This window comes from Fukomys damarensis, unplaced genomic scaffold (genome assembly GCF_012274545.1).
Source record: "Fukomys damarensis isolate Sample0158 unplaced genomic scaffold, DMR_v1.0_HiC HiC_scaffold_24, whole genome shotgun sequence".
In the NCBI taxonomy this organism is placed as follows: Eukaryota; Metazoa; Chordata; class Mammalia; order Rodentia; family Bathyergidae; genus Fukomys; species Fukomys damarensis.
This window is the reverse complement of record NW_022900936.1, coordinates 70,781,971-70,806,202: the sequence shown is the minus strand read 5'-3', so window position 1 is coordinate 70,806,202 and position 24,232 is coordinate 70,781,971. Positions and strand designations below refer to the sequence as shown.

Sequence of the window (24,232 nt, the reverse complement as noted above, 5' to 3'; positions counted from 1 at the left end):
TGTGGCCAGGTTCTGGCGCAGTGCTGCTCTGAACGATAGAGGGTCGCATTAGCTCTTAATGTCTTATAATCCAAGTGGCCACGGAGGGGTATGGTGCAGAGGTTGGTGACCATGTAAACATGATGACAGTTTAGAGGAGCCAGTCTGAGCTGTCTTGGTTTCCACAGGAAAGACCAATACCTCCTGTCACCGGTGAACTGCTGGTATCTGGTCCTACATCAGACCCGGAGGGAGAGCCGAGACCATGCCACTCTCAATGACATCTTCATGAATAATGTCATTGTCCGCCTCTCTCAGATCAGCGAGGATGTCATCAGACTCTTCAAAAAGGTAGGCAAGCAGGACAGCTCACCGGCCCGGGGTCTCTACCCCAAGCTTGCATGGTGACACACTGCCCCTGGCAGGTATGGCTGGCAACAAGGGACTAGGAGGGCAGTGTGAAAGGCTGGGCTTGGGATTGTAGCCCTGGGTTTGAGCTCTGGGTAAGCCTTTTTTATTTTTCCAAATCTTGTAATGGTACATTTTAGGTATTCAATGCATTTACATTTATCATTGGGAACTTGTACCTTTACACGATGTATCTTGGCTCTTTTTTTTCCCCTATGCCCCTGCCCTCCCTTCAACTCGTGCACCCCTCCCTACTTACAAAGATTTTGTTTCCATTTTTTCCTTTCTTTATTTTTTTTTCTTTCCCTTCTTTCCTCCCCTCCCTCCCATTTCTCTTACCCCTTTGCAGCTTTTCTTCCTATTTCACATTATCAACTATTCACTTTAATCCTTATTTACACTTTGTTTCTCACACCAGAGAAACTATTAAGCATTTACACATGTATCTTATTTATTTCACTTAAGTATGGCCCCAATGTGCATCCATTTAGCTATGAATATCTCTAGTTTCTCATTCTTTATGGCTGAGTAGTAGTACTCCATTTAATAAAAAACCCACATCTTCCTCCAGTCTCCAGTTGATAGGCATTTGGGCTATTTGCAAGCTTTAGCTATTACAAACTGTGCTGCTTTAAACACAGGTGCACATATATTGCTGTGGTGTGATTCTTTTGGGAAGTTACCCAGCAGAGGAAGCTCTGGATAAGCCTTGCAAGTCTGTGTGTTCTCAGCTACTCCAGCCACTGCCACCTCAAGAATGGCAATTCTTTGCCAGCTAGGCAAGCAGTGTTCATGCATCAAAGGGAATCAGGAAGAAGAGTGATAAGCACACATGCAAAAATTAAAACCACCCGAAATGTTATCACTTGGAAATAATCACTTCAATGTTCCAGGTATTTCTTTAGATGTACATATGCAAATATATTTTCTATGAAAGCTTATAATTCATCCATTTTATAGTGTACCTAAGCATGTTTCTCAAATGAGATCATGTGATAGCACTACCTTCTTATATCACCTTACAAGACATGTAACACCCTGTTACACAATTTTCCCATGTCAAAAATGTCTTTCTTTCTCAACTTTTTGAGACAAAGTCTCACTATGTTGCCCAGGCTGGTTTCAGTGGTCTTCCTGCCTCAGCCTCCTGAGTAGCTGGGACTACAGGCTCGTGCCACCATGTCCTTTTATGTCTCTGGAGGCTGTGTATCTGGAGCCCCTTGCCCAGTGCTGAGTGTACTCTGAGTGCTGTGTATATGTGGGTATAACTGAATCACTCCTGTGAATACCAGTTTCCTCACATGTAAAATGGTCTTGTCACGTAGCCACTGGCCTTCATCATTTGTTTATCCAGTGGGGTTTAATTCACTCTTCCCCAGGGCAGTGCGAAGATTAAACACTGGTGTGTGTGGAGGAGAGAGGCATTAGTGACAAATTGTTTTGGGTGTGGCCTCTAGGTGCAGATTTCTTAAATACTTGGACTCATGATTCTAGTTTCATCTTTTATTAACTGTGTGTTACTTAAACTCTCCGTGCCTCAATTTCCTCACTTGTAAGATGGGGATAGAAATACTCCCAGGGATGTTGGGAAGGTGGACAGGACAGAGGGGAGCCCCAGACAGTACTCAGAGGAAGTTGGCTATGGTCTAGACTACTGTGAGGGCCACTTACTACCCAGCTCACTTCTTCTGAGTGCCAGTTTTAGAGATTTGGTGATTGAGGATCGTGAGAAGCACAAGGAAGGGGAAAAGCTGATTAGGAACACAGTATAATCATCTCTCATGGTCTGGGTTTGGGTTGTCCGCTGTGAGGATTACTTCCAAAATTGTAGTCATAGGCTAATTTCTTCCCCCCACACAGTGTGCTTCTGGTCTCCTCCTGGGGCTGTGTTTATGAAGTGTGGTTTAAGTTTAATATTTGCATAAGCAAACATAATTAGGAAGGTAAATACACAGTGGAAAAAAAAATCACCCAGCGCTGTACTAAGCCTGGCTGCAGGGAGGCAGAGGGCCGCTGGTCTGGATCCTCAGTCCTGTCACAAGCCCCAGCCCTCACCTGCTGATTCTGAATGGCTTTTTCTGGGGTGGGAGGTGACTCACACAGAAAGGGTCATCCGGGCCTTTAGGAAATGAAGGTCTTTTTCCTGAGCTGAGCCCTGGGACAAGTGAGATAAATCTTTTCAGTTCCCATTTAGGCTGACAGCAGCCTGACTGGTGATGGAGGTTAACAGGGTGGAAAATAATGAAAAACTGTCTACAGCTGAGCTCCTGGCTGCCTCGTTACCGGGCAGGCTCCTGGGAACAAAGGGAATGACCCAGCCCCCGTGGACCGGGAGAGAGACAGGCTGGGGCCTGGTGCAGCCCTTTTGTGTCACATCGGTTGTATATGACCTGACAACTGAGGCCAGCGTGCTGTGTGTGATGAGGGGTCTGGGGGCCCTTGTGGCCACCAGACAGGGGCTCCCCATCACCCCACTCTACGGGAGGAGGGAATGCCATGAGCAGAGCCCAGAGGTGGTGGCTTTCGCCTCTTGTCAGCAGTGGGTTTGATGATTTGGAGTTTGTCTCTGAACTGCCTCTCTCTGACCACCCTTGGGCAAGCCTTGCTGAGCCTCGGGGTTCTCATCTGGGAAATGGAATGGTAACACCACCACCGACTTTGGGGTGCTTTGACCAGGAGAGGTGCTCCACAGATGTGGTACCCAGTAGATGCTCATTAAGAGAAAGTTGGCTGAGAACAGAAGCCCGCCCCATGCCTATGCTGTTCTTCACCCTGCTGCTGGGTCTCGCTGCTGGGGCAGGTGGTGCAGGGGCAGAAGCAGCTTCAGGCTGTGTCCCTGCATGGGGCTGGATGGCTGCCCAGCCTGCCTGCTTAATAGCTACCTTTTCCTCATTCTCCATGTCCCCTTTCACAGGGGGCTCTGTTCTGATGACTAGAAATAGCTCTGAATTCCAGAAGCCCAGGCAGGTGGCCCTTGCTTTCAGTAGGATGCATGAGTCAGCTATAGTACAGTGAAAAGGAAAGAGATCTTAGGGGCCATGCAGAGAGGTCCAGGCTCTTCCCGTCAAATGCAACAGAAATGCAGCTCTACTGCTTTAATGGAAGAGGGAACTTTCCAGCTCTTCCAGGATGAACCTGGTTTCTGGGGCACAAAGATTATGTTATCAGAACCTAGTCTTTCTGCAACTCCACTCCACTTTTTCTTTCCAGTTTTTGAGGGGTGAGGGGGCTCAAGTGACTCTCCCTGTTGATCAGATGGCCCTGAGTTGCTCTGGGACTATATACTGCCCACCTCAAGTTCCTCTTCCTAGAAATGGCTGTCCCAGGCTCCAGTGGGCTCAGCACAGGTTGCATGAGTGCTCACTTCTGAAGCCCTGCCTGTGGCCAGGAAATGTGGCACTCCAAGTGACTAACCTGGGAAGGATGCTACCTCTGAAGCCGGATGCACAGTCAACTCCACAAGAATGGAGGAGAGGCTTCCCCAGAACAATTGGGGAACCCTTCAAGAAGAGGGGGAAAGGAAGCAATAGATGTCCACCTTCCTCAGCTAGATGTCCCTCATCAGGGGGCGCTTACTACCTTGTAGGACAATGGCTTATTCTATTTGAGACAATCGTGATCAGTGGAAAATTCTCCTAACGCTGAAAGGTAATCTTACAGTGCTTCAGGTCCTGACTTCCAGTCACACCCCTGAGGGAATCCATGTGAAACCCTGTCACTTGTTGGAAGACAGAAATCGGAACTACTTGTCTTGGTCTTCCCTGGCAGTAAGCAAACACTCTAGGCTTAGTTTTTCCTTGCAGTGGCACTCTGCCTCCCCACCTTGGTTATCTTCCCAGGACTGTGCTGTCTTCTCTGATCCGCAGATGTGAATATTTAGCAGCAGGTGTAGTATTCTGGGAAGGTCTGACCAGCTCAGAGTGCAGCATGCTGGCTGTGTAGGATGCATCAGAATGACCTAGATGGCTGGGCTCCCCTCTGATAGTTTCTGATCCAACAGGAGCAGGGAATGCCTGAGAATCTGCATTTCTAATTAATTTCCAGGAGCTGTTAGTGCCCCTTGTGTGGGGATCACGCTTGGAGAATGGCTTATCTGGTCCATGTCCTTCTGACCAACGAGTAGACTGAGGTGGCCCTAAACTCAGAGTTTGTACTCCTGGCCCAGTGTGATGTGCTAGACCAGCTGGGAGGCTCTGCGGCATCTCTCTCACCTTCCCTTCCAGGCCCTGACCGTGTCTGAGGCTGGGCATTGCAGCCCATTCCATTTTCAACCTCGTTCTGTTTTCTTCAGTGTCCTTAACAATAGCCATCCATTATGCTATGCTCTGATGCCTGCAGAGTTTAATTACTTGCCCCAGCCGTGATGTGAATTTGATGGAAGCCGTGGTGTTCAGGAGGAAGCACTAATGAGGAAGGACTCTTCGCAGAGAGGAGAGGGCGTTCAGGGACTTGTGTTTGAAAGCAGCCATTCACTGTGTGGCCACAAGGATTCCGTCTTAAGTGAGTTTTCTCACTCCCGCCCCAAAGATGTCCGTCCCATTTCATAAATAAATCAGGGCTTTTGTGTCCAGTAATTGCTTTTCTTTGTAACAGAGATCAAAAGCATCCATGGCCTTGGATTCAAAGCCAAGTTTATTTTTCATGTTTTTGCTTGAAGGAGAGAGAGGGTTTGCAGGGTGGAGGGTCCAGCTATGAGGGCAGCACAGGGCAAGGGGAACAAAGTGGGAAAGCTGCCAAGGGATGAGGCGCCTCCAGCCTGTCTCTATTGTCTCCCAGGGAGATGAGCCTGCTCAGCCCAGCATCAGCAGGCATTCCCAACTCATCCAACACACACACACACACACACACACACACACACACACACACGCACACACATTAATGCCAGCATGGCAGGAAACAGCCATGGCAAACAGATGATTAGTGAGTGCTTATTGTGCTCTCCACCCTTGGCTGAGCATTCTGGGTACACTTGATGCTTTGGGCCTAAGGGGAAAATGCCGTCACCACGCCATTTTACAGAAGCTGATGGGGGTGGAAGCTGGAGTTTGAATGTAGGTGTTCCCAAGTCCAGATCCCACACACAGTAGTAGAGGCTGGTGCCAAGGAAGACATAGAAAGGGACTTGGCTCAGAGCCTTCCCTCAGGGACCTCATGGTGTACTGTGGAAGTGTAAGACAGGTATGAGCAGTGAGTATTTCCTTGGGATGCAGTGTGCAGCAGTGGACATCACCACCGTGGGCCAAACAGAAGGAGCAGAAGTCAGGGAAAGGTTTGATGTTGGGAAGGCAGCAGTTGCAGTGAGTCTTGAAGGATCAGGCTTGGGTTGAAGGAACTTGGGTTCCCCGCTGGGAAAAGGGGAAACGCAGGAGGCACCAATGGAGAGGCTGGGCAGTGGGCAGCTGTGCGGAAAGCTTCCGCTGGCTTCTGGAGCTGGCAGGGCCCTACAGAGCTATCCTGACTATGGCGAGGAGGCTGGGTCTTCCCACCCATGTGTCAACTGGTCGTTGGAGGATGGCAGGCCCTACGAGGAACAGAGGGCTAACAGCAAGGGTGTCTGTCTGTGAGGCTTCTTGAAAAGGTACTTGAAAGTCCTGCGTGGGATCTGAGTAGTGCAGGGTCCTCTGGGGTGATGCGGAGCTTGGGAGAAATGAGAGGCAGAGGCCAGTGGGTTGAAAAGTCTGGGTCTTGTGCTGTGAAGAGGTGGGCAGTGGAGCACAGGTGCTAGGGTCAAGGCCAGGCTCTGGCTCAATTTCTGCTTTGCAAATCTGCAGCCTGTGAGCTCGGCTCGATTCCCTAATGAGGTGTTGTGTCAGTGTCACAGTGCAGCTTGTAATTAGCCTCTTTCCTGTGTTTATTGCAAGGTTTAAAAGTGGCACGAAATGCCTACTTGGGACATGGTGGGAAAGCAGTCAGATGATGATGGGGCTCCAAGAAGAAATGCGGTGAGGCTCGAGGCTGGAGATGGGATGGAGAAAGGTTTACTGAGAGGGCACAGGTTCTGTGTGGGGTCATAAGCGAGAATAAGGTCAGGAAACCATCGCTTCGAAGTGTTGATGGTTTTGTTACTTCTTTTATGAGCTTTTATCACTTTTTTTTGCTTTATTGACTAGTACAATGTGAAGGGAAGAGGCTTTCTTAACTTTTCAATGGTACACTTTTAGATTTTCAGCATTTAAGACAAAAACTCTTAGCAAATTAGAAATAAATAGGAATGTGCATAGTCTGACAAAAGGTATTTGCAGAACACCAACAGCACGTTGTACTTCCTCCTGAAGAGTTCAGCACAAAGGCAGCTTATAGGATCAATATACAAAAATTAACAACGTTCCTGTGTGCCAGCCATATCCAATTAGAAAATGCCATTTCAATGCATACATTAGAAAACAAGAATGATTGAAAATTAATGTCACTGATGCTACAAATTAGCTGCATCCCAGAAGTTTTGATATGTGATGCTGTCATTGTCATTCAGGGATAAATATTTCATAGTTTCCATTTTAATTTCTTCTTTGCCCATGAATTATTCAGAATTATTGTTATTATTTTTAGCTTTGAAGATTGTTTTAAGACTTTCTTGTTTTTAAAATTCTAGCTATTGTACCATAATAAGAAAATTAGGTTTTCAAGAATTAAAAAAAAAATTTGTTGGGACATTGGCTTTATCAAATCTCGAGGATTCATCTAAAGCAATAGTCAGTAAACAGGGAACACTGAGCTGGCTAGACACACTGACCAATGGCACAGACACAGGAAAGAGCTTGGGAGCTGAGCCCTCCATAAGTAGGTTCATGGGCACAGCAGCAGTGCCCTGCAAAACATAGAGAAAAGCATGACTATTTGGTAGATTGGCTGATTTAACTGGTTGTTTGTCCATATCTTAGTTTTTTAGAAGCTGATTTTATATATATACTACACACTAGAAAAACATACTTTTTGATATAAAAACAAAGTCTCTATATTAGTTTAAAATACTTTTATATAAATGAAAGTGTTAAAGGTAAATAGCAAAGCTTTTGAAAAAAAATGTAGATAATATTTAAAACTTTGAGGTAGGAAAAGGCTGCCTAAAGAAAACATTTTGAAAATTATACCCTATTCAGGAAAATATTTATAAATTTCATTAGGTAAAAATTCAAAAAACTTCTATAGAATTCTTATACAATAACTGGATAGACGAGTGGCTGTAAATAAAGAAAAGAGATTTGGCTTGCAAAGAATTAATAAATAGTTAATACCTGTAATATGAAAGCAGATTCTACAACTCAATAAGAAAAGAGTAAACAACCCAACAGAAAAATAGGTAAGGGATATGAATGGGGTAAGTCACCAAAAAATGAAAGTTAAATGGTCTTTGACTCTCAGTGGGTTGACAAAACACTCCTAAGTGCTGACAAGAATGCAGAGAACTAGGGACTCTCACATATTCTTAGGAAACATGTAAATTGGCCTGTGCCTTTAGAGAACAGTTAAGCAGGATCTGGTAACAGTACAGAATTTTAGAACCGGCTGTCCAGTGAGCGACTCCCCTTCTAGCTCTAACCTGAAGCTGTTTTAGTATAGCTGCACATGTACAACTGTGCATGATGCTGTTTGCAGCAGTAGAGTGTGTGGTAGAAAAACAGAAAAGAATAACTCAAATGTCCATCCAAGAAATGGTTAAACAGGCTGTGGAGAGTCACACCATGGGATGTGTTGCAACAGTGAGGAAGAAAGAACCAGGCATACAAGTATCAACGTGGTTAGAAACTTGAAAACAGTATTGAGTGGAAAAAGCAAGCTATGATATGATTTTTTAATAAAATTTAGGACACAAATGAGTAGTTTATATCATTCTTATTTTTAGACACGTGTCTGGAACATATGTGGACAGTGTACACACACCAGCCTCAGAAAAATAGTTGGGGAAAGAGAGAAAGAAGGCAGCCTAGAACACTTCAACTCTATCTCTAACACTTTGGCTCTTAAGAATAGTTTCAAAGCAAATATGGCAAAATCTTTATAATTAGTTTGGGAGGTACATTCAGGGTGTCCAATATTGTTTGTTCCACTCTTATGCAGGGTTAGAGGATTGAATTCAAGGGTGAAGAGTGAGGAAAGGTAGATGAGAGACAGTCCAAAGAGGCCCTTGGGGACCAGCCTGAGAAGGTGGATCCTATTTTGAAGACATTAGAGATTCATTCAAAGTTCTTAAATAGAAGGTGAAGCAATCAATCAAATTTAAGGATGACTAATTTGGTGTAGTGTCTTTGATGGCTTTGAAGAGAGAGACATTGGAGGGAGGGAGAGCAGTTACATATTATTATACAAATACATTTATATGCATATTAATGGTGAAAGATAATAGAGGTGTGGATCAGGGAGGGTGATGTGGAAATAAAAATGAAAGAAAGGATGGGTGAGGGGACAGGTGAATGATAGTTGATAGGTGGATAGCTGAATGGATAAGTGGGTTGGATAGGTGGGTGGATGGATAAATGAAAGGATGGACGGGGAAGGATGGTAGATTAATGAGTAGATGGATTAATGACTGGACGGATGGATGAGTGGCTAGGTCAGTGCAAGGTGGAAAAGGGGAGGGTGGATGGGTGAATACATGGGTAAAGACATTTTTGAAATATGTAATCTTTATATCCCATCCATAAACAACCCAACTAAAACAGAAGATCAGCATATAAAATGGCAAGGAGGTTGAAGTAGTCAGTGGTCTAGCGGTAAGAAGTGATCAATAATGTTTTAAGTGGAACAATCAGCCTAACAGAATTCATAGTTACCTTGCAGGTAACATAGACAAGGAAAGAAGTATTCAAATTGAGCAGTTTTAGGTTTTCATAGATCCTAGGTTTTCAGGAAGACAGCCTTGTCATGCTTCCCATGAGAGGCAGGCTCTTAACCCTATCGTTGGCAGTTACCTCCTTATCGCTATATAAGAGATTCAAGGCAAAGAAAAGATTGCGGGAGCTAGGCAAGAAAGACTACTCTGCAGCATGTTGTGGGCCCACAGGGTCCCAGCTCTGCATCTGACTTCACGCCTGCCTGGGAAGCCAGGGGGTGGTCCAGACTCAGTCCCTGGTAACCAGAAAATTGCAGAGCGCCACTGGGTTCCGCATGTGATCTGTTTGTAGTGATCTAAGGCAGAGCCTGGCAAATGCCATCATGTTTTCCTTACTAAGGAGGAAGCAGAGGATGTTTTGGAATTAAAAAAAAGTATTTAGGGAAAAGGAAAAGAAAAGCACTTAAAGTTCTAGCTTTCCCGACCAAAGCAATGGAGGGGAATGGTTGGGAATGGCACATTTATTAGATCTATAATCTTGAGTAAATTGCTTTCCCCTTTCTGAGTCTTTGTGTCCTAATATTTTCAACTTAAGTAATTTATTGTCTTAGGAAGCAGGAAGTGTTGTGCCCAGAAGCTAGTATTGTTTTTAGCCATAGAAATGAGTATTATTAGTAGTAACAGTGCTAAGCAATGTTATTAATGAACGATGATGCATATGGTAACAGTGATAGTTAATATTATTATTGGAGATGAATTCCTGCCCTAATCATATCAGTCACTTATTTGCTTGTGGCCATGGAGTACCCTTAGATTTCCTTAGGTGAGGAACTTTAGGTTACTCAGGGCAGAGATGGTCCTAATAGACACTGGGGGCCTTGAAGGGAGGGAGGATGGTGGGCCCGAGGCTTGGCCAACAGCCTCAGTGTTGCTGCTGGGGGCCAGTCAGGCATGACTTTGGACCCTCGCTGTCCGGGGTCCTGTGTTGGTTCTCCTGCCTACCATCAAAACTGTGAGAAAAGCCAATGAAAATGAAAAAATGAGTTTTTAAAAAATTTGGCCACTGTGGGAGGGCAGCTCATCTTCCCTTCTTTGAGCAGAGGAGGGCAGAGCAGAGGCAGGAAATGTGCATTTGTAGATGTAGCCCAGCACTAGCCCAGAGGGCTGTGCTATCCAATCCTCTTCATTGTGGGGCCTAAGGTGTGGCAGTTTGCATTTAGCATGAGGAAGCTTGGAGAAGCAGCCTGTCTCTAAAAGAAAGTCGTTGGGGGGTAAGTACTGGGGTTTGAACCCAGGGCCTTCACACTGAGCTACACCCTCAGCCCCTTTTTATTTTTGATTTTGAAAACAGGGTCTCACTAAGTTGCCTGGACTGGGCTTGAACTTGAGATGCTCCTGCCTCAGGTTTTCAGAGTGCAGAGGTTATAGGCGTTTGCCACCATGCCTGGCTCCACAAGTACTCATTCTTAGAGATGCATTTCCCCTTCTTCATTATACCAGCACACTGCTAGGCTCTTGGGTGGCGTTGATGGTACTGCTGCCAAGTACAACCAAGGCCTTTACTTCTGTGATACATGTCCAGATCCTCCTGCTTCTTTACTCCCAGTAGCCCAGTCCTTTTACTGCCCAAGAGGAAGAGGTTGGTACTCAAATCTATATTTCAGCCTCTCAGAAAAATGAATAGGTGGCACCATTTGGTGTTGTAGGAGAGGAGACTCACACTAATCTTGGAAGGGGAGTGGAGGGGCGGGGAGAGGGAGTAGAGAGAGGAGGGGAGGCGAGGAGAAGGGGAGGGAGGTGTTTAGGTACATGAAGAGAAGGAGGAAAGGAGGGGAGACTAGCAAAGATCTGGATGGAAGGTGAGCAGAGTCAGGGCTAAGGAGGATGTTGGTGGCAAAGGTGGCAGAAGGACACAGAGCGTGGCTCTTGGTGACTTAAGACATGTCTGGGCGAAGGAGGTGGGCACTCAGCTGCTGAGGCTGCTGTGTCCTGAGGTGCACTGACCTGCAGGACAGGCTGGCAAGGCCCCATCCCTCTGCCATGTGCCTTGAGACCTTTGCCAGTGCTCACACACACATCATGCATTTAAATGAGAAACAGATCTTAAGCTTTGTGGTTGGATGAGCAAACAAACTAGAGTGTGGAAGGGCAGTGAAGGATCTGTCCAGACCTGAAAGAGATGAAGAGCTCTTGTCTTTGTTTAGTTGTATCTGTTTCTTTTTTACCACGACTGGGAAAATCAATGGCATGTCCTTGAGCCTAACCCAGCTTGGGAACATCTGCTCCAACAGAGTGAAGAAAGGGCCAGGCCTGGTGCAGCAGGGCTTGGTGTTCGGAAGAGAGGTCCCACAGGTTCGTTGAGTTACCTAAGGTGTCCACCTTTGCCCTTTGTCATGTTTGGGAGTATTGTTTAGAATGGTCTCCTTTGGAGAAAAGAAAGGGGGAGGAATTTTATGATTAAACCCAAGATTTTAAGAAGGTATTGCTTTTAGACATTGTCTTAGCTCGCTTTCCATTGCTGAAACTGAAGACCACAGACTTGAGTAATTTGTAAAGCATACATTTATTCAGCTCACAGTTCTGGAGGCTGGCAGGTCTCCAGTCAAGGGGTCATATCCAGAAAAGCCCTTCGTTTTTGGCAGGGACTCTGCAGAGACTCCAGGTGGTGCAGGGATTGTGTGGTAAGGCAGAACAGGCAGTGCTTGCTGAGGTCTCTTGATCCTCTTTTAAAGCCACTCATCTATGGTGGGTAACCGCCCTCAGGACTTCACCTAATCTTAATAATCTCCAGATGCCATCACCATATGACTTTGGGCTTATGTTTAAACATTAGTGCTTAGGAAGACTAATCCTAGTCCTGGGTGAGAGTGATAGTTCAACCACCTGCCTCTGAGTTAGTTTGAGGGGGCCACACTCTCAAATGTCTCCATGGGTCAGATAGAGGATGCGGCCAGGTGAGAGGAGACCCTGGTCCCTGTAGCCAGACCAAAGGACTGCTATATTTGAAAAGGGGCTCAGGATGCTGATCATCTGGAATTCCCAGAAAAGCTAAAAAATGGAAATTTGTGGGGCAGTGTCCTGAGTTTTAAACATTAGGAAGGCATTCAGATTTTCTGAAAGCATTAATGGCCAAACAAAACAGCTGCAGGCCATGGGAGCTGCCAGGTAGAGGTCTCAGTCTAAGGCAGTATTGTACCCCAGGGAACATTTGGCAATGTGTGGAGATAAGTTCAGTTGTTGTAAGTTGGGGTTGAAGAGAGAGGATGCTACCAGCCTCTGGGACACTGCTACCATATACATAACCCATGGCAAAGAGTGATCTGTTCCCAAGGAAGCTGAACCGGTATCAGCGGTGGGCAGAGAAAGAGGTCAAGGAGCCTGGAGGGCTGGGACACCTGCCTTTTGGTGGGCAGCTCTTGAGGTTGGTTAGCCAGTATGGGTCAGAATGAAAGGGCTGAGTCCTTCTAGCCCTGGAGTCGACAGCTGCCTGGCTGCACCTCCATGGACCAACAGTGTCCTTTTCGCAATCTACACCCTCCCTGGGCAGGAGGGAAGCAGCTCGCCACCTGACCTTGGCAGGCATTAGAGTGATGCAAGAATGTGGATAACAGGGACTGGCACATTGCCCAAGAGCTGGGTGTGGTAGCTTGTAGGACATCATCAGGGTTTGGCCTCTTGGTCCTGGTGGAATGTTTAGTTAGGGTTCTGCATTCAGTAATATTTAGAACTATGGTCGAGAGTGTTTCCCTTCCTCTCCAACTCCAATCCTAAAAATAACAGCGATGATGTGTTTCAATATCATAGAGTTCAGTGGCTGCGAGTTAAATGCCTGCTACATGCCCATCCTGGGTTCGTTGCTGAGGAGTCAGCAAGCAGGAGCCTGGCAAGCTCCCTCTGCTGGCTGAGAGTCCCATTGATGAAACAAGCAAAAACGTCCAGCCCCCCCTAGTCCAGTCCATGCTCTGGGCACATTCACACCTTTCTAAGGCACAGACCTGCCCATTCTGCTCCCCTGCTCAAAAACCTTCAGTAGCTCCCTGCTCCACTCTGAAGGAAGCCAGCCCCCCCATTAGCCTCCATTTTTTGTGTATCTCCCGCCTGTGCTTCTGTCTTTGCAGTACAGTGTTCCTCTGTGCCTTTGCTTGGGCTGTGTTTGCCCCTCCACTCTCCCATTACCCAAAGGTGAAGAATTAGTCAGCCTTCTCATTTCTGGGACAAAATACTCCATACCCATAATTTAAAGGAGAGGTTCACTTGGCTCATGGATTCAGTGGGTTTAGTCCATGGTTAGCTGACTCCAAGGCAGAAACAGTATGGTGAATGGGTCTGGCCAAGGAAGCTGCTCATCTCAGGGCATCCAGGAAGCAGAGAGAGGGGAAGGGAATAGAAAAACTCTTCCAGGTCATGGGCCATTGATCCACCTCTTCTAACCAGGTCCCATTTCCTAGCAGCACTTTCAGTTGTGAACTCATCAATGGAACAATTCACTGATGAGTGTGACAGCCCTCATTTTCCAGAAGCCCCACTTCTGAACCTTTGGGGGAAATCATAGATCTGAATTATAACAGTCTGTGTTCATCCACATCAGGCAAGAGGGCTCTGGGGTACTCCCCAGTTCCTCCATCTCATGCTCTTCCATGCCCCTTTCTGCCTTCTTCCTTAGACTTCTGTGTGTTCTTGACCTTCTGCTTTGCTGACATGGGGAGATTGTGAATGGAGGAGTTGATGAAAGAGTTAGTTTTGTGTTCTCCCCTCTGGATGACTTGCTGGGTCTCACTGCTTGCATCTCATGAGTGTTGGTTCAGCCTGTGTGAGTTTTCTGAGTACTTCATCTGTGCCCCATCTAGTGTCAGGTGGTGCCATGTGTATTTTTTCTTGCCACCTTCACAGGAACTCTGATCCCTGTCACATCACCCCACTTTTACAAATAAGGAAACCAAAGCTTAAAGGAACTGCCCCTTCATTTTTTCATTCAACAAACATATTTAATGAGTACCTACAATGCGACAGGCTCTGTGCAGGGCTGTGGAAAGGAGCACCAAAGATGCAGCAGATGGGTACTGACAGGCACACTGAGAGGCATCTAAGGAGAATGATCAGGGAGTGCTTGTGGGAGGGCAGGAAAGGCAGTGCGAAGCCTGAGTGGAAGCCTCAGTCAGCACTGCAGAGGCCCCAGTGATGAACAGCCTCTCATGGCTGTCCAGGTTCGAACAAGGGAGTTAGGTTTTTATGCCCTGCAATGATCAGCCTGGGTGAAACCGTGCTCATATGGGTGAGGACCAGACACCTTGTCCTGGTCCTTTGTTCAGGCCATACCTAAAGGGAGCAATCAGCTCTGGCCATTGGCCAACAGTACTCCCAGCAGTTGGGGTTTGGAGCATTTACTGCCAGAAAGAAAGTCTTTGCCCTCAAAGTGCTTACATTCCAGCAGGGGAGACGAATGGTGAGGGATGAAGCCAGCAGACAAGAAAGACTGTCACACCTCCGCTTACAGAAACAGGTGCTCATTTCACAGCTAGACAGGGAAGCAAAGCTGCCACAGAGTAAATGACTCAAAGCCGTGCCTCCAAACTGAGTCACTGTGGCTCCAAAATTTACCCCTCCACTGTGTACGAGAAAATGGAAGTCATGTGACTTCCACTCTAAGCGTGGGCTGTGGAAATCACATGCAGCTTTGGACGTCAAGCTAGGGAGCTGAGACCTGATCCTGTAGACACCGGGGAGGATTTGGAAGTACACCATAAAATATATGTGTAGGAAACTCTGTGAGCGTGGGCATGCAGAATGATGCTTAATGCAAAGAGTGAAGCTTCAGGGAGAGACCTGGGTCTATTGTGAAGATGGGCTTGGTTCAGGAACTGGGGGTGGAAACGAGACTGGATCCCTTAGGGGGCTTTAGGCTGCAAGAAACAGAGAACCCAGTTTAAAGTGGCTTTAGCCAATAAAGCCACACAACTGGAAGGCAGACTTGGGTTCTCAGTTCAGTCAGGTGCTCAGGGGGTCACAAAAGGAGCCAGGTTCCTTGTACGCTCTTGTCCTAAGGCAGCTTCTCTTCTGGTCCTAAAATGCCTGCAGTAGCAGTTGGGGCTGCATGCTTTTTGCTAGCACAGTAGAAAGGCTAATGCTTCTCAACCACACAAGTCCTCCCTTGCAACGCAGTTAAGTCATATACTTACCCCTGGGTTGCAAGAACACAAAGAAGAATGTACCATGTTGAGCCGGAATAGGATCAACTTTCCTAGAAGAACTGGGCAGGAGGCATGGATGCCGGGCCAGACGTGTGGCCAGATGTGTGGCAGGGCAGGGATGGGTGATAGTCAGGGAACCTCCATTACTTGCTACAGAGAACAAAGGACTGGGCAGTTAGTTTGAAGACAGGACATAGCGATTAGTTGAATTAAAGAAGAGGGAATAAAAAGTGTCAAAGATAAACCCAAGGTTTCCAGTTGGCAAGCCCAGGAAGGTATTATCTCAGCATACAAAACGGAGGGATGGAGGAATTTACTTCAAGGGTTCACTTTTTATTTATTATTATTTTTGGTATCATGGACTGAACTTGGGACCTTGCACTTGCCAGGCAGGCGGTGGCACCACTGAGCTACATGCCTGGTCCAAAAGTTTACTTTTTAATACTTTGAGTTTGATGTGACGGGGAGACATCCCATCCATTCTGTTTTGCAAAATATGTCTTTGATCTTGGGCTCAAGATCAGGCAGGGTGGAACCCAGGAGAGAGGTCTATGGAGCTATAGACGTGTCCACGGATCACCAATACCAGGAGTGTGTGAGGGTAGCCAGCTGGGGCAGGGGCTGGGGAGGCAATGCTGGAGGAATTCTGAAAGCAGAACTCTTCCCAGCAGAGCTGCCTCTTGGACAGGGTCTCTGTTTGCAGAGATCCATGCCAGTGTGCACAGTGGTAGTATGTGGATGCCCACTGTGTCATTGTTTGAAGCCACCAGAAGCCACCTAAATGTTCATCCCTATGGAGCTGGTTAAACTGATCAGCAATGCACCTGGTATATGGAATCCCAAGCAACAATATGACTAGGGGATGCAATGGGAAAACTCTCAGGTATATTGCTAAGCAGCAAAAGCAAGGGGCAGGTGTGTGCATAGTGTGCTCCCATTTGTGCAATGAGACAACATGCGGTAGCCAAAGGTATGTTCATACATCTATGGACTGTTTCCAGACAGCATCTGAAAAACATGTGCATTTATCTGTGACAAAGTTCAGATCACAAAAATACATGTAAAAATCGGGATGTCAGGTATTAGAGAGGTTAGTGCATCTGCAGACAGAGAGGATGCATGGGAGGTGTTGAAAGTCTGGAGTCTCGGGAGGTCGGAGTCACAGAGGAGACTGACTCTGACTGCTCAGAGAGGCACAGAGAAGAGGAGGTGGGGGTGGCTGTTTGGGTTCACTGAGCACCACTATGAATTCGTGAACTTTGCTGAAGGTCCCTGGTGATCTCTGCACAGAAAGTTCTGCACAGGCTCCACTTTACTTTGGATTGGGCTCCCTTTCTTTAGTCACTGGAGCTGGAAGGAGGCCTAAACTGGTGTTAGATTTTTCCATTGCTAGGACAAATACCCAACACCCACAGCTGAAGGCGCAGAGGTTTAATTCAGCTCACTGTTTCAGGGGTTCAGCCCAGGTCAGCTGGCTCCCAGGCAGGAACTTCATGGTGAAGTAGTGTGGCAGAAGGAAGCAGGGCAGGAAAACAGAGCCAAATAGGAAGGGGCCAGGGACTGTAGATAGTAACCCAAGGTCACACCTGTGTACACCCACACACCCAGAGGGTGCTTATTGATCCCCCGAACAGTTTTAATCCCATAAGATCAATATCCCAATGAACAGCCACAATCCACCCCTTGTCAGCTTGACAACCAGACATATCTCCTTGAAACACACCTAATCTCAAATAAAGACAATAGCAAGTTTGCAGTGAACATGAGATAGCTATCCTGAGCACAGCCAGCAACGTAGCATTTCCCTCCTGCAAGTCTCAATAGTTTCAGCATTCTTCAAGTCTGAGTCAAAGTCTCTTCTGAGACTCAAGGCAAACTTTTATCTATGAACCTATGGGGGGGGGGGAAACCAACAACAGGTTATATAATCCCAAGGTACGACAGCATGGAGTAACCACTCCTATTCCAAAGGGGAAGAATAGGGGATAGAAAATCATGGGAGCAAATCAAGACTGAAACACATCTACTTTCATGAGAGCACTGTTTCTCAAAATGTGCCACTTGTAGCCCCATTCTCTTGAGATATTAATAAATATAGAGCAAGGAACACATGTTTTGGGGTACCAGTTTAGGATACAGAGATAAAGAAAGATTCTGTGGGGCTCCCAAGAATCTTTCATATGTTAAAGTCTCTGAGTCACAGGGTAAGGAAGTGAGGCAGAGTTCCTCGAGTTATGTGACTAGGAAATTCCTTTTGCAAGGAGCTTCTTTCTAGGACTTTGTTTCATGGACACCAGTTGAATTCAGATCAAGGTCAGTGATGTTTATGTTGATTTCTGCACCCTTTTCTACCCCATTCCAGATATCCCTGCCATTCTATGTTTAAAAAAAAGTGGTAAGTACAGCCAGCAAACTTTTCTCCTTCTGATATTTAAGAAATGCTGGAGCTGGGGATTTAGCTCAGTGGTTTTGCTACCTGCTTCACAAGCACAAGGACCCCAGTTCAATCCCTGGTACCAAAAAAAAAAAAAGATTATTTGTATTTAAGAAATGTTTAAATGGCACCTAGTGTTTACACACGATAATGTGTGATCATTCTATGTGTACACGCGGTCTGGTGGTGAAGTTGGGGTAATTACCATCTCCATCTCCTCAGATGTTGGTCATTTCTGTACTGACGCTTGTTCCTTCACATTGCAGAGCAAGGAGATTGGCCTGCAGATGCATGAGGAGCTCCTGAAGGTGACCAACGAGCTGTACACAGTAAGTTCGGCTGTGGGGGCCTGGGCCTCTTGTCTTCAGTGTCCAGGGTGGAGGGGTGCAGAGGCCTGGGGTGAGTGTGGACCTTTGTGTCTCATGCCGGGGTAACAGTGGGGCATCGTTTCAGGGAAGAACTGATGCATAGCCTCAACTTGGGGTTCCTTGCACTGGACTTGGGGCTGAGTGTGTTGAGCTGGTCAGAGCTCATTGAGATCCCAGTGACCTACCAGGCATGGAATGTGTTACCCAGGAGAGCCAAAGATGCCAGATGAGGCTGGGGGAGTGTGGTGTGCAGGCTCCCGACAGCGGGGATGTGGGCTTAGGAGTCAGGTGACACAGGCCACAGAGTGAAGCCCCGGCCTGGGGATGATGTGAGGCAATGGGCGAGCCCTCCCGCCATCTGGGGCACGGCTTCTAGACAGCACAGCTTGGCTCAGAGCTGAGCTTCAGATGGCCTGGGAGTCAGGATCTGACTGCACTTGAGATGGGTATTAGAATCAAAGCCAGCAAGTGGTGTGGGGCACAAACTCTGAGGCAGTGGTGCAGGAGTGCTCAGTGCTCTGGGCGACCTTTAGTTTCCTTGGTGAGGAATGTGGAGAGGGCTATGGATGGCCTGGGGGTAAGGGAGGGGTCCCCACAGTAGCTAGGGTGCCAGCCCCCCGCCCCCGTGACAATCAGAGCTGGGTGGGACCATTATGTCTCAAATATATACAAGTTCTTCGCAAAGCTCCTCCCTAGAAGTGTGTGTGTGTGTGTGTGTGTGTGTAAGGGATTCTGCTCCTTGTTGGCCTAACCTTTCCATGTTCACCTACTGCAGAGCCAGCTCCAGTAGAACCCTCAGGAGCTACTGGCCTTTACACCGGGCCTGGACCTTAGGTCAAAGGTCTCATTCAGACTCCAGTCACTGTGGGGACTTGGAACAAGACATTTGCTTTTTTCTGAGCCTTGGTTTCCCAATCAGGAAGTGGGCTGAGAGCCTTTAGATAAAAGCTGAAACTTGCAATCCTGTAGTTTCAAACCAGGGTGCAAAAGTTGAGTCCTGGAGTTTTCAGCTGGGCCATTTCTAGTGTGAAGGAAGAACTGTATTCTTGAGAAGATATAAAATTTTGCGCCGGCTGGTCATTGAGGGGTAGAATAGCCTACTGGTGTAAAACATAGTTGTTCAAATCCAGCAGTTAAATAGAGAAGACAGTGAATCATCCCTAGGTACCAATAGGGTACCAGGACCTCCTGTGCTTGCTGAAATCTGTGGGTGCACAGGTACCTTCTATAAATGGCACAGTGGCTTACGTCTGCATCTACTTTAAAATTGCACCTAGATTGTTTTTCATACCTAATACATGTGACATGCATATACTTGTTAAACTGTTTAGGGACAAGAAGAAGGTCTGTACGTGCTCAATACAGATGCAGTTTTTTTTCCCCCTAGTATTTTCTGTCTGCAGTAGGTTAAATCCACAGGTGTGGAGAGCGGATGGTAACTGCTTACTACACAACGTTGTATGTGAGACACACTTAGAAGAAAATGGCTTGGCACTTTGGAGGTTCTGAATGTTACTGTGCCCATCATCATCACTATTTCACACTTCCTGGATGTGGTGCAGGCTGATGTAAACACTCACCTAGGAGGAAGCCAGAGAGAGGGGTGTGTAAGCCTGAATGGAAATTCCCCACTCAGAATTCTGCAGAGGACTTGACCACACTGGATGGACCTCAGTGTACACTCTTACTGTATACTTTGGACCCTCTCTGAAGGGATCACCATCTTCCTCAGTGTTCCAGCCCGGGACCACCACACCCGGGACCCTGCACTCTCATCAGGTCTCTAGCGAGCCCCCACCTCCAGGGGGCGCCTCTTTCCAGCGTTCTCTCTCTCTCTCTCTCTCTCTCTCTCTCTCATCCTAATCACCTTCTGTCTCTGCTTCTTCCCATCTGCCTGGAGTCACCCTCTTTCCTCCTCTGCTTGCCCATATCATACTGGTTATGAGGCTCAGACCAAACCCCACCACCTCAGAGAGGTGCCACCTGAAATCTTTGAGTTCCTTCCTACAGCAGCTATGTAAAACTCTCTTGGATCTTTGCTATCTACACCTGGCCCTGGTGCCCGCAGAAACTCTTGGGAGTAAGATGTCTGATGAGTAACACTACTAAAGAACACAGAACTCAACTTGAGCAGCTGCGTGGCCTTGGGCTCAGTGTCAACTGTGACAAGTGGGGGTGGACATCTTTCTGCTGTGTGGGCTGGGCAGTGCCAGGCAGTTTGCAGAATTTGGAGCATGATAGCATCTCTCTGTCTTTCATGGTGCTCTGAGTCCAGCAGGGATTGTGTAGGGGGTGCCCAAGCTATCCACAGGGCAGGTCAGCAGCTCTCCCTTCAACGCCCGTAGGAGAGGGGATTTGGGGTGACAGTAACATCCCCACCCCAAGTTATTTGCTGTGTGCCACATACTGAGTCTTTAGTGCAGTTGGCTCATTGTATTTGTGAGTTCTGGATCTGAGGGTTCCGCATCTGAGGGTTCCATCAACCACAGATCACGAGTATTCTTTTTTTTCATTGAGTTTATTGGTACATTTTAGGTATACAGTACAGTTACATACATCATTGGGATCTTGTACTTTTACATGACAGGTCTTGGTACTCAGTTTTCCCCATACCCCTGCCCTCCCTTCACCCCCTCCACTCTTCCTTATTTGCAAAGACTTTGTTTCCATTTTTTCCTTTTCTCATATTTTTTCTTTTCCCTTATTTCCTTTGCCCTACCCTTCCCACTTCCCCTACAGCCCTTTTCTTCAGCCCTTTTCTTCCTATTTACATTGTCAGTTATACAATTTGGGTCTTATTTACACTTTTAGATTTTCACACCAGAGAAACTATTTGGTATTTACATATGTGTATCTTATTTATTTCACTTAAGAGTATGGCCTCAATATGCATCCATTTTCCTATGAATGACTCTAGTTTCTCATTCTTTATGGCTGAGTAGTACTCCATTTTAGAGAAAAACCACATCTTCTTTATCCAGTCTCCAACTGATGGGCAGTTGGACTGTTTCCAAGTTTTAGCTATTACAAACTGTGCCGCTATAAACATGGGTGCACATATATTGCTGTGTTATGATTCTTTTAATTCTTTTGGAAGTATAGCCAGCAGAGTATCTGATACCCAGATAGCTGGGTTAAATGGAACCTCTAATCCTGGTTCTTTGAGGTATGTCCATATTGATTTCCACAGTGGTTGCACCAGTCTGCACTCCCACCAACAGTGGAGAAGGGTTCCTTTCTCCCCACAACCCTGCCAACATTTGTTATTGATAGCAGCCATTCTTTCTGGGGTGAGATGGACTCAGTGATGTTTTCATCTGCATCTCTCAAATGACCAGTGATGTAGAAGATTTTTTTCATATGATTATTTTCTGCTTTTACTTGTTGTCTGACAAGTGTCTTTTCATTTCAGATGCCCATTTTTGAATTGGGTCTTTATATTTGGGGGTCTGATTTTTTTTGAGTTCTTTATATATTCTAGATAATAGTTCTTTGTCTGAAGAGCAGCTGGTAAAATTTTTTTCCCACATTATAGGTTGTCTCTTAGTTTTGTTGGTGGTTTCTTTTGTAGTGCAGAAGCTTTTTAATAAGATGAGATCCCAATTGTTGATTCTTTCTGCTAGTTCCCATGCTACCGAGGATTTGTTCATAAAGTCTCTTCCTATGCCAATGTCTTTAAGAGTTCTATCTAACTTATCTTCCAGCAAGTTTAGTGTTTGTGCTTTAATATTTAGATCTTAAATCCATTTGGATTTTAGTTTAGTGCATGGTGAAAGATAAGGGACTAATTTTAATCTTTGGCAGGTGGAAATCCAGTTTCTCCAAAACCATTATTAAGGAGACTGTCTTTCCTCCACTGAGGATGGTTGGCTCCTTTGTTAAAGATGAGGTAGCTGAGTACTTCTAGAATTGTTTCTGTATCTTCCAATCTATTCCACTAATCCTCAGGTCTGTTTTTTTGCCAGAACCATGCTGTTTTTATTGCAGTGGATTTGTAGTATAGTTTCAAGTTGGGGATTTTGATAACCCTGCCAAGTCTCTGTTGCCTAGAATTGCTTTTGCTATTCTAGGTCTCTTCTGGTTCCAAATGAATTTTTGGGTTATTTTCTTTAGTTCTATGAAATATACTGTTGGAATTTCAATTGGTATTACATTGAATCTGTATAGCAGTTTTGGAAGTATGGCCATTTTCACTATGTTGATTCTTCCTACCCAGGAGCAGGGGATATCTTTCCATTTTCTTATATCCTCTGTGATCTCTTTTTTCAGAGTGCTGTAGTTTTCAGTGTAGAGGTCTTTTGCTTCCTTCATTATATTGATTCCTAGATACTTCATTTTGTTGGGATGCTATTGTAAAAGGAATTGTTTCCCTAATTTCTCTCTCAGTGAGTCTGTTATTTGTGTACAAGAAGATTATGGATTTTTGAGCACTGATCTTGTATCCAGCTACTCTTTTGAAAGTGTCAAGTCTAGAAGCCTTTTGGCAGAGTTTTTTGAGTCTTTTATGTAGAGTATCATATCATCAGCAAATAATGATAGTCCTTGCCTATCATTATTGCTTTAATTTCTTTCTCATGTCTAATTGCTGTGGCTAATGTTTCCAGAACTATATTGAACAGGAGTTGGTGATAGTGGCCATCCTTGTCTTGTTCCTGATTTTAATGTAAACGTTTTCAGTTTTTGGCCATTTAATATGATGTTGGCTGTTGATTTTTCATAGCCTTTATCAAGTTGAGATAAAGACCATCTATTCCAATTTTCTGCAGGGTTTTATCATGAATGCATGTTGAATTTTATCCATTGATTTTTCTGCATCTATTGAGATGATCATATGGTTTTTGTCCTTGACTGTGTTAATATAGTGTATTACATTTTTTGATTTAAATATGTTGAACCATCTTTGCATCCTGGAATAAATCTGACTTAGTCAGGGTGTATGATCTTCTTGATGACCTTCTGTATTCTGTTTGCCAGTATCTTACTGAGGATTTTTGTGTCTATGTTCATTAAGGAGATTGGTCTGTAGTTCTCCTTTTTGATTGGGTCTTTCCCAGGTTTTGGAATCAAAGTAACTCTTGCTTCCAGGATTGAATTTGGAAGTATTGATTCCCTTTCAATTTTGTTAAAAAGTTTAAAGAGTAGTGGCAGTAGTTCTCTAAATGTCATGGAATTCAGCAGTGAAGCCATCAGGACGTGGGCTTTTCTTAGTTGGTAAACTTTTAATTACATTTTCAATTTCACTGATTGTAATTGGAATGTTTAGAATTTTTTTATCTTCTTTGTTCAACTTTGATAATTCATAAATATCAAGAAATCTGTCCATTTCCTGTGTTTTCCATTTTATTAGAGTACAGATTCTCAAAGTAGGTATTAATGATCCTCTAGATTTCTGCTGGACCTGTTGTGACTTCGCCCTTTTCATTCCTAATTGCATGGATCTGAGCCTTTTCTTTTCTTTTTGTTTTTGACAAGGTTGGCTAAGGATTTATTAATTTTTATTTATTCTTTCAAAAAACCAACTCTTTGACTCATTGTTTTTTTTTTTATTGTTCTCTTAGTTTCCATTGCATTGCTTTTTGCTTGATCTTTATAATTTCCTCCCTTGTATGAGCTTTGGGTATTTCTTGCTCTTCTTTTTCTAGGAACCTAAGATTCATCACTAGGTTGTTTATTTGAGCTCCCTCTGTTTTCCTAGCGTGGGCATTCACTGCTATGAATTTTCCATGTAGAACTGCTGTCATTGTGTCCCATAGATTCCTGTATGTTGTATTGGCATTATCATTTACTTGTAAAAACTGACTAATTTCTTCTTTAATTTCCTCTGTGACCCATTGATTGTTCAGGAGAGTGTTGTTCAATATCCACGTGCTTGTGAAGTTCTTGTTTCTTATGCTATTGATCTCCAGCTTAATTGCACTGTGGTCTGATAATATACATGGGATAACTTTGATTCCTTTGCATTTACTTGAACCTGTCCTATGAACTAGTATGTGGTCTGTTTTGGAAAATGACCCATGTGCAGGTGAAAAGAATGTATATTCTGATTTTGTGTGGTGGAACACTGTGTAGACATCTATTAAGTTCA

General features: G+C 45.3%; 1 protein-coding gene across 4 annotated transcripts in view; it reads left to right on the top strand.

Annotated features, from left to right (window-relative positions):
• Srgap3 (SLIT-ROBO Rho GTPase activating protein 3) overlaps positions 1-24,232 on the top strand; it is a 227,324-nt gene that overhangs the window by 120,811 nt on the left and 82,281 nt on the right. For all 4 annotated transcript variants that reach the window (XM_010618756.1, XM_010618750.1, XM_010618742.1 and 1 more), the window contains exons 3-4: positions 168-330; positions 18,046-18,108. In XM_010618756.1, the coding sequence (XP_010617058.1) occupies positions 168-330; positions 18,046-18,108 (226 nt within the window). The remainder of the gene's footprint in view (positions 1-167; positions 331-18,045; positions 18,109-24,232) is intronic.